Raw genomic sequence first — 11,044 nt, 5'->3', positions numbered from 1 at the left:
TCCCTCCTCCCTTCCCCCAGCCCCCTCCCCTCGCCGCGCTCCCGCCCTCTCTCCCCTCGGAGCCCGGGCGCTGCGGTAGCCTCGAACTCCCGGTGCAGTGCAGCAGCACCCGCCGCGACCCCCGTCCCTCCGCCCTCGCCCAATCCTCCGCCCTCGCCCCCCCCCCTCCAGCTCCCCGCCCCCATCCGCTGCCACCTCCCGGAGTGCCCGGAGTTAATATCTTCCCATCCACCCGCTGCTTCTTTCCTCCCTTCAGCAATTTTCATATTTTATTAAGTGTCTCTTCCTTTTTCTTTTTTCTTTCTTTTTCTCCCCCCACGCCTTTCTCTTTTTTTCTTTTTTGACCTTGCTTTGCAGATGTTGGGATGAGAGTCGGAGCTGAATACCAAGCTCGGATCCCTGAATTTGATCCAGGTAGATCTGTTTGCTTAAGCAAAATCCAGTCTCCCCTTTTCTGGGATTGGTTTAGGGTGGAAGGGGTAGAGGGCGGGCGGGTGGGGTTGGGGTCCGGGTGTGCGGTTGGGAGGAGATGCGGGACTGGGATGGGCAGGCATCTTTGGCGGGGAGGCTGTCACGCTTGGCAGGGCTGTGACACAGGGCGTGTGGGCAGATGTGTGCATTGCAAGGTTAACATGGTTCCTTTGGAAGCCACTTGCCCGCTGGTGGCATCACCTTTCTACCGCTTGAGCCCGGGGTGAACGGAGGAAGGCGGCCCCTCGGCGGATTCGGGGGTCGGAGGCCGGGGGTGGAGCGGCTGCGGGGCCGAGAGCTGGAGGAGAGGGTGTGCGGGCTGTGTGTGGAAGAACCATGCAAATGTCAGTTGCCACACCACCGGCCCCCGGGAGCGGAGGCCCGTTCTTTGCCAGGGCGGCGATCCCCGGGCTGCTGTCACCGGCCGAAGCCGAGGGCGAGCCCTACCCGACCCGCGCACACACGGGATTTTCTTTTTTCTTTCTTTTTGGCTAGGTGGTGTAGCTTTGGTGGCGACAGCTTTGCGGAGTGTAGGAGCCGCGGAGCGAATGGGATTGGGGGAAGAGGGTGGGGAGAAGCCAGAGGCACACCTCGCTCCAGAGCCAGCCCTGGGAAGTCAGACCACAGGACAGTGACTGCAGCTGCCAAGGAGACATTTTCTCCCCTAGCAGCCAGGTTCCAGCGTCCTCTGCCAACCCAGCTTGCGGGCTCCCTGTCTACTTTTCTCCAAACAGGCTCTCTGGCGGTCACGGGATTTCAGCCTGGACGGGGATTGGGCGAGAGTTCCGCATATGGAGGCGCCCTTGTTGGAGCCTCTCGGAGTGGAGCGTGTTTCCTTCTCCCCCCAGCCCACCACAGACCCTCTTCAGTTCAGGCTTTGGGCAGACTTTGAAGGGGCTTCCCCACCCCCCCGCTTCTTGTACTTAGTTTTTGCCCATTGCCCGCGTATAGTAATGTTGTGTCTCTGTCAGACTCTTGAATTCTATATTAGATATTAATAGGGCTTACTTGTATTTCTTGGGGGGGGGGAATAGCATGTTTATTTGATTATAGGGTCTCGATGGGTATTTTCATTCCTCTCCTGCCCATTACTGCAATGCAAAGTGATATTTACCAACCATTTAAAGATTTTTAGGGTTTAGACAGCTTTTCTTGTCCCAAGGGAGAGGGTAAAATAATGTGTGTTAAAAGGATTGTCAGTGCAGACTATTTCTCAACAGGTAAAAACAATGATACAAGAGTACTCACTAGATCAGAGTTGCCTTCTAAATGACATGGCTTTGATACATTTTATTCAAAAACTGCCTTCTAAATGACATATCTTTGATACATTTTATTCAAAAGCTATCAGTGTGTGTGCTGGAGGGATTCAAATAATTTTAAATGTTGTGAAACTAATTTTCTTTATTAAAGTAGCTAGTAGGTGAATGACACTTTCACATTACAGTGCTGCCTCAGGTTTTAGCTTGACATTTGGAAAGTGCTTGCTCTGGCTTAAGACAGACTGAATTAATCACTCATCTCTTATTTTTGTGCCCTGAGCAAATCACTGGCCCTCCCTAAACCTCAGTTTCTCTAGCTGTAAAATGGAAATAAAAATACTTCGGGGAATTCTTGCCAAGGTTGTGTGAGTGGGCAAATGGCAGTTACTCAGTGAAAATTAAATTTCATAATTGTGAAGAATGATTCTGCATACATTTATTCCTTTCTGATTTGGGGCTTTCATTGGTATCCTGCTTTTTCTGGAATAAACTTATTTCCAAATTAGAACTCAGCAGTGTAATAAGCATATCTATCTTTTTGCCCCATTAGGTAGGTTTATATTTCATAGACAACTATACACAAGTTGACTAAGGATCTTGTATTTAAGACCCAGACTTCATGCTAGACCAAATTTATGCATGCCATGGCCTGATCGCTGTAGCAACTTTTGGAAAAAATTTCAAGCAAACAAATACTAGAACAAATTTCAAAGTTTGAAAAATAATTCATTGAAAGTACAGAATACATTTTATGTGGTTTCACATGACCACTATTTGTATTATCCAATTTACATTATCATATTTTGCATATTTTGTCTAAGAATATTTGAAGGAAAAATAACAAAATTACAATTTTTAAAGTTATATTCTCAATAATTTACTCAGACTATACTTGATACTTTTTATTAGAATAAGGACAAATATGATATTCTTTAAATTCATCTACAGGTATGCCTCAGATAATTGCAGGTTTGGTTCTAGACCATTGCAATAAAGCTAATGTCAGAAGAAAGCAAGGTACACGAATTATAGTTTTCCCAGTGCATATAAAAGTGTTCAAAAGCATGAGGTCTAAAAATGCAATGTACATACCTTAATTAAAAAGTACTTTATTGCTAAAAAATTCTAACCATTTACTGCAATAGTAACATCCAAGATTGCAGATCACCATAACAATGTAATAATAATGAAAAAGTTTGAAATATTGCAAGAATTACCAAAATGTGACACAGACATGAAATGAGCAAATGCTCTTGGAAAAATGGTGCTGATAGATTTGATCGACATATCTCTGAAGCACAATAAAATGAGGTATGCCTGTATTCATGTTCTCCTTAATAATCTGCAGAATATTGAACCCAAGGACACAACTAAAACCAGTTATTTAAACTTAGGTGGGCTTTTCTATAGTTATAGGCAAATCTTGTCAAGCAAATGTAGAATTTCAATTATTAGACACCTTTTACAAGGAAATTTTGAGTCTGTATGCCATTCAACTTAGTACCACTGCTCTATCTTATTCTAAGTGTTGCAGTGGTGTGTGAAGTTTTTACTCCACGTCAATCAATATCATTGGGTGAAAACTTAAACATATTTCTTTGGAAGAGATAAAGAGGAAAAGATGTTTATTAATTAATGATAGAAATTGAGAAATGGTCAGCTCCTCTCCTTTTCTCTTCGTACTATTAACTTTAGTCTCATAAACCACTCAATCTATCTTCATGAAGATTGCCCACCCATAGCCATCCAAGTCATTTGGAAGAAAAGTTTCTGAGGTATCACGATTATGATGATCAGAATGTAGGGAAATTGAAAGAGGATTTTTTTGTGGAGGATATTTTTATTGGAGGAGATGATAGAAATGAAGCACAGAAAGAATGAATTATTAAAATGAGTTGTAGAAAATATGAGAAGAACTGAGATTTAAATTGGAATTACTGAAGTTAGGAGATTAGGAACAGTTTATGTTAATTGATGGACCATTGCTAAGAATGCAGTTATAAAAACTTACTAAGCGGATTTTTGATTCTTTTCTAGGTGACTTTTCCTTTTGATTGTTTGCTAGACCTCCCCAACTTTTATTTAGTGCCTACTGACTATGCTTACATCATGAGGAGCAGTTTTGTGTGGTGATTAAGTGTCTTACCTTTTATCATATGCCTTTTAGCCACTATGGCGTAGTGACCTTGGATGAACTGGGTACCTGATGTGTCTAAGCCTTAGTTTTCTCATTTGTAAAAGGGAGATACTATTAATTATATGACAAGATTAAGTAAAAATTAATGTATATAAAGCAGTGGCATTCAAAATATTTTGCCTGCATACTCGTAGAAGAAATTTGAAAATACAGATTCACATATTTTTAAGTTGACATCTGTTATTTGTCACTGAGTTTATTAGTTGAAAAATGTAATCTCCAGTGTACTGAAAATGTTAACACTTTGAAATAAAGTTGTTATATACTTATTTTAAATGCATCCAATTAAATGTAAATATGATAGTAATGTGGTAGTATCTATTTTATAAAATATATGAACAGGCTCCTAACATTGTTCCTTTTGTTTTTGAAATCGTTTCCATGCATTTTCCTCACAGAATTTTATAATACATTTTTGTGCTTGAAAGTGCTTTATTGATCACCTATCCAATTTCTCTACCATCATAGTATGTGTTCTTGTGAACATAAGATTCTTTTTTTTTTTTTGCGGTACGCGGGCCTCTCACTGCTGTGGCCTCTCCCATTGCGGAGCACAGGCTCCGGACACGCATGCTCAGCGGCCATGGCTCACGGGCCCAGCCGCTCCGCGGCATGTGGGATCCTCCCGGACCGGGGCACGAACCCGTGTCCCCTGCATCGGCAGGCAGACTCTCAACCACTGCGCCACCAGGGAAGCCCGAACATAAGGTTCTAAGTGTTAAATCTCTTCTGGCTTGATTTATTATAATTAATGTGTAATTAATTAAAACTGTAATAGTCATGGTGCCTTGAGTAAAAGAGAACTTTGCTGATGTTCATTTGACATCATAGAGGTTTTTAAATTTTAGGCAGTGTACTCTTGTAAGATTTGGGATGGGTGAGAGACCTGCCTTTTTTTTTTTTTTTTTTTTTTTTAAGTGAGGGAAGGGTGTTTGTGAAGAAGGAGGTCAGAAGTAGAATAAGTGTACAGGTTAGACTACAGGTGAGTTCTCAGGCAGATTGTCTTGGGAAAGAAAACATAGGGAAGTTTGAAGTTCTGAAAATTGATTCCCAGAAAACTTATTCATGCTTGTGTACCACTTGGAATGTCTTTGTTTACCTCATTTTGAAATTGGTGAATTAAGTATATTTTAAAAATATTTGGAGTGTCTTACTGATCTCAATATTTAAGTTCTTTATATAGAATATTTGTTCCATGATTTCCATCAAAATCCTTAGTTGGAATGTCTTAAAGGAAATCTTAAATAGAAGGTTTATATTTTTGTACTTACTTTGAAACTTGCTATTGGTATAGAAATCCTAATCAAAATTATACTTTTGTTTTGTTGTTGGTTTTCCCCAAATTGGTCTCATAAATGTATTTTACCAACTGCAGTTAAGGAGATCTAAAAGTTTTCAGAAGGCTTGAACTTTTGTTTCATTTAATACTTTAAAAAACTGATTGCTCAATAATTTTATTTTCATAGCTGTTGAGCTACTATAGTCTTTTAAAATTGTGGTTGCTTGCTGTCTAAGTTTTGGTTTGTTTATTTTTGATCCATTCAGAAGATAGGCTACTTCTAAGGCCTTGGTTATTTTGTTGCTGAGTCAAATTGGATTCTCAGTATTATTTCTGAATATCAGACAGTTTTAAGGTATAATCTTAAACACTGTTATAGATAAAAGCAAAATAAAAATTGTGTTTATGTCCTTTAAATATTTTGGTTTACTTCAGCTTTTATGATGGAAAGGGTAAAGTTTTACTGAATGCAAATCATCTGAGAGGTAAATTGTTTTTAATAATGCAAGTTACTTTCTCCTTTTCTTTTATAGGAGAGGAATCAGGTCTGAGTTGTCAGTAAAGCAAAAACGTCATTTCAGCTATTCAGTTTCATTTTCAAAGGGTTGGTAAGAGAGGGCATCAGCCGTTTGAGTTAGAGCCCCATGAGATTTTATATTTTTATTTGATTGATAAGGTAAGAAGAAGCCTTTCCAGAGTACAGAAAGAAAGGAACTTAAAGAACTGTCTTCAGTAAGCATATAGTAGTAATCATAAGTCTTATGTAGTGCTTACCACATGCCAGGTACTTTACATATATGAATTCACTTCATTTTTTAACAACTCTGTGAAGAAGGTGCTTTCATTATCCCTGTTTTTAAAATTGGGTTAAACTGACGCACAGACAGATTAAGTAAATTTGCTCAAGGTGACAAAGCTAGGAAGTGGCAGAGCTGGGATGCAAACCTGGAGTCTGGCTCTGTAAGTGGTTACACCTCTTAACCATTATACTAAGATATCTCTCATTTCCTATAAACATCAGTCATCTTTTGGTCCTAGTGGGACACATATAGGATTGAAAATGGTGGAGTCCAATTCAAGAGTAGTCAGGGAAAGAACATTGTGAAATGCCTAATTAGGCATTGTCTATACTCCAGACATATACATCTATATTAGAAGAGCTGTTAAGCCCCACAGTTTGGATGCCAGTTTCTGTCAGAAGATCGGGCCCTTAATTACAGTGCTAAGAATTTTTGAGGAAACTTAACTGTTGTTCTTCATGGGCAAGAATACAAAAAAAAAAAAAAAAAAGTTTATGTCTGTTTAAGAAGAGATATTTAATGAAAATATTTTAATTCCGACTTTCTGTAACATAAGAATCAGATGTAAGGAAATATGTATAAATATTAAGCATGTATGCTATCAAGACTTGAGACTTAATGGAAGCCTTTTCTTTGTTGCATTCCATGTTCTGTTAAGTAGTATTTAAATTATCTTATTGTCACAGTCCATAGTGAAAAAGAATCAGTCCCATATTAAAGGATTGAAGTTTAGGATACTCACTGGAAATAGCAATAGATTTTATTAATTAAATAAAGGCTTCTCATCAACTTAGATGTCTATTTTATTTCCACTGAGTGGTTTAGCTATTTTGCTTTTGTGTTTTTGTTGTTAAAAATTAAATATATATCAATATTTTATAAGGAAGTTTTTTAAAGATAGCTTAAAATTTACTTTTATTGAATATAAATTTTAGATAATGTACTTCTAACTTGCATTTTCTTAAATTCTCAGCTCCTATTTGTATCCTCTTATTAAAGATAGTTATGCCAAAATGCATTATGTTTTGCTTTTAGGTTTATTTTGTAATTATGCTTTTTCTAATACTTGTATAGTATGCTCTCAATTCTTTTTTCTCCATACCTAATTTTTCCTTACAGTAAAACATACATAACTTAACAATTTTAGCTTCATATTGCACTAACAGTGTGTCATTCTCTAACTAAAATCTGTTGATTGAATATACAGTAGTGATGTGTTATGATTATCCAAAAATAAAGAACGGCTGAATGACATTAAATTATTGCTTGATAGATAAAGTCTCTAGTTGGGAGTATAATAGTAGTTACTTTTACCCCTGGAAATGAATATTCTTTATTCTGAAAATCTTATAACTTTATAAATGATTACAGTTTAACCTCAGAATTGTATTAATGTTTTCTGTGAGTAATTTTGGAATTCTAGTCATTAGTTGCTGGTGGCTATCAACAGCTCATAGTTTTAATTAACTTGAATGCACCTAAGAATTAGGAAGAAGCCAGAAAAGGACCATCGAGTATTTAAAGACAGAGCCTACTGGCATGGACTTGGCTCTGGGATAGCTGTGTCAGGCCTTTTGTTCATTCTGTCTATTTTTTTAAATTAATTAATTTATTTTTGGCTGTGTTGGGTCTTCGTTTCTGTGCGAGGGCTTTCTCTAGTTGCGGCGAGCAGGGGCCACTCTTCATCGCGGTGCGCAGGCCTCACTGTCGCGGCCTCTCTTGTTGCGGAGCACAGGCTCCAGATGCGCAGGCTCAGTAGTTGTGGCTCACGGGCGCAGTTGCTCCGCGGCAACTGGGATCTTCCCAGACCAGGGCTCGAACTCGTGTCCCCTGCCTTGGCAGGCAGATTCTCAACCACTGTGCCACCAGGGAAGCCCCTCTGTCTATTCTTAATTTACATGCAGTTTCAATAGAGCTTGATTTTTCTGTCTTTTTAGATTATAACAGATTAGAAATAAATTAGAAACATCAATAGTATGCTTCTAGATTAGAGATAGACTCTCACATTACATTAAGGAGAAATAGCATTATTAACTCTTCCATGGTTTGACTTTTGTTTTCCTCTTACACAGAGTACAAACTTTTATAGATATAAAAAGTAATAAATGAAATTAACTCTAAAAAGGAATAACTGGCAGACTCCTAGCAAGAAGAACAAGGTTAAATAAAAACCATAAAATACAGATACAGGTATTTAAAAATTATAATAATCTTGGCCCATTTAGTTATGGGCAAAACAATTAACTCATCACCTGAGGTATTCGCTCTAGTTTTAAAGCCAGAGTTTTTAATGACTCCTAAGTAACGTATAGAAGGTTAAATCAGATTTACTACCCGTTAAGAAGTAGGGATATAAAATGTACTTAATAAAGTCTTTCTTTTTAATTTAAAGAGGGTAAACTTCAGTGTTTGTGAAATTTCATTGGTATCAATAAATGGTATATTTACTATATTTAGTGTATATCTGTTTTCCTTCCTTTGTTTTCCTATACTTTGTTTCTTTGTCCTCTTTTGCAGACTTTGTTTATACTTATTTTGAATGTAAAGTTCTTCATATTCAAAATAATTAATTTTTTCCCCAGGTGCTACAAAGTACACTGATAAAGACAATGGAGGAATGCTTGTATGGTCTCCATATCACAGTATCCCAGATGCCAAATGTAAGTTTTCTGAAATTGAATGTTTTATGTCAATAGGGAATCTATCAACCAATTCAAAATGCAACTTATATTTGTTTTTGGGTCTCTTAGATTCTCATAAGAAATCAGTTTGTCTTTGTTTTGTTTTGTTTTTTTTGATGGAGCTTGTTATGTTAGAATGTTTTTCCTTTTGAAAGATAGTGGGTTGATCATTCCAATTTGTGTCAGGCCCAGGAAGACTGAAAAAACCTAGGATCTGATGGCATTGCTGCTTAAATCCTCAAGCAGGGGAGGGAGTTACTATGTAGACATCTGCACAGGCTATTCCTCAGTATATGAAGCTGTAAAGAAATGCCTTCAAACTTCCAAGAGCCCACTATCATTACCATTTTAAAGAGGAAAGGGGAAAGAACTGACTTCAGCAGCCATCAATCAGGTCATCTTTGTGCTCTCCATTTCTGGACGGAGACCTTCTGGATCATTGACCATGCACTTCTTGAATCATGGTGTGGCTTTAGACTTCAATGTGATGTAGCGGACCTGATCCTTTGCGGCACATCAGATATAGGAAACGTGCAGGTAACAAAACTAAGATCCCCACCCCTCCATTCAGTTATCATTTGATTTATTAAAACAAACAAACAAAAACCACTGAACAGCTATTCTAGTGGCTGTAAAATAAGCTTGTCTTTTAAAAATATTTACTAAATCTTAAAGATGTCCCATGATGGTTTATTTAGTTTCATGAAAATTAATGATGTCCTATATATCATGTGCATAGTAAGTTTAGTCATACTTATTGATGCAGTAAGAGAACTAAAAATTGAAAACGGGGTATTAGTCTGCATACCTGATCATTCTTCCTATTTAAGAGCTTCAGAATACCAGCAAAAAGTCTAGCTGGTAACGTAGGAATTATATGCCCTTGAGGTATTCTTAACAGAAAACACAAAATTGTACATTTTGTGTACTGAGAAACCTGAAAGAGACGATCAGGTTTTTTGGTTCAATCTTCATTATAGGCAGAGGTTTTCAGTCACAAACTGAGCATTAGGGTGTCATTGGCGTTTGCTGTTTTAGCACTGTTTTATACAATGGTGCATTTCTTAGCAAAATGGAAAACAAAATTCAGAAAGCCAACATGTCCTGGTAGTGGTGTGTCCATGTGGAATATCCAACTGAAGGTACAGGGCAGTGACTTTCATCCCTGGCTGTGCTTTGGAATCACTTAGGGGAACTTTAAAAAAAATTCTGTTGATGTCTGGCCTCTACCTCAAACTGATTAAATCAGAAATCTTGGGGGTGGAGCCAGGACTTACTTTTTTAAAGCTCCCCTACTGATTGTAATGCATAGCCAAGGTTGAGAACCACAGGATGATTGGTATTGTTCAGCCTTCTATTTATAGGACTATAAGACATTTTTGTTAATCAGCATGTGTTTAGACCTGTCATATGTTTGAGTACTATGGGTTCTAAATAGAATATGATATTTGGATTTTCTTCCTCAAAAGCTTCCAGTCTTAGGGAGATATAATAACATCCATAAAAATTAGTTGTTAATCTAACAGCATTATTTTTATAATAGCATATTTATATATTAAACTGTACTGTACTATTAATAACAACAAACTCTTAGAAAGTACTTAAAATGGGCCAGATGCTGTTTTAAGCACTTTACATATAGTAGCTCATTTAATCCTAGGAGGAATAGTACTAAATATAGTACTATTTTTATCACTATTTGTAGTGAGGAAACTAAGGTACAAAAAGGTCAACTTAATTGCCTAAAGTCCAAAAACAAGTGACAGGGCTGGGAACCAAGTCCAGGTAGACCAGATGTTCTAGGATCAGAATTCTCAACCACTGCTTCTCAAAAATGTGCTTAAAGAATTTATATATATATATATATATATGTATATATTATATAGGATCGAGAAGGACTTCACATAAAACTGAGTCCTGCTGAATGTGAAGTGGCAAATTTCTTAACAATGAAGCTTTGAAATAGCCAGTATATATATCATCATAGAAACTGTGGTTATTTAAACAAGTCTACTGGCTTGATTACAAAAATTGTGGATGAAGAAAAATGGAATATTCAAACATCTTTTGTATAGCTAGCAGGAAGAGCTGAAGAAAATTTTAGGGATACTGAAGCATATTTAAATTGTTATTATGTATAGATGGCAAAACTATAGATAAACCATCCTTTATATAGTAATCAGAAACAGGAAGGTAAAAGCTTTGGGAAAACTCTAAACATGAGATGGGGTCTTAAATAATTAAGTCTCTTCAAATAAAGACTGCAATAGAAGTTGCCTAATATTTTATACTGTAATTAGGCTTTATTGGCTAATCACAGATTGGTCTTTTTTTAATACAAAAATAATTATAGT

The 11,044-nt window shown here is 37.3% G+C and overlaps 1 protein-coding gene across 5 annotated transcripts in view; it reads left to right on the top strand.

The window, feature by feature from the left end:
* The window catches only part of RCOR3 (REST corepressor 3), a 50,610-nt gene that overhangs the window by 407 nt on the left and 39,159 nt on the right, over nt 1-11,044 (top strand). For 4 of the 5 annotated variants that reach the window (XM_059076135.2, XM_059076151.2, XM_059076125.2 and 1 more), the window contains exons 2-3: nt 358-414; nt 8,592-8,669. In XM_059076135.2, the coding sequence (XP_058932118.1) occupies nt 358-414; nt 8,592-8,669 (135 nt within the window). Of the gene's footprint in view, nt 1-357; nt 415-8,591; nt 8,670-9,153; nt 9,228-11,044 lie in introns of those variants that run through there. The other variant, XM_059076161.2, reaches the window with a different exon arrangement.

Source organism: Kogia breviceps, chromosome 1 (assembly GCF_026419965.1).
Source record: "Kogia breviceps isolate mKogBre1 chromosome 1, mKogBre1 haplotype 1, whole genome shotgun sequence".
Taxonomy (NCBI): Eukaryota; Metazoa; Chordata; class Mammalia; order Artiodactyla; family Physeteridae; genus Kogia; species Kogia breviceps.
This window is presented reverse-complemented; position numbering and strand designations above follow the sequence as displayed.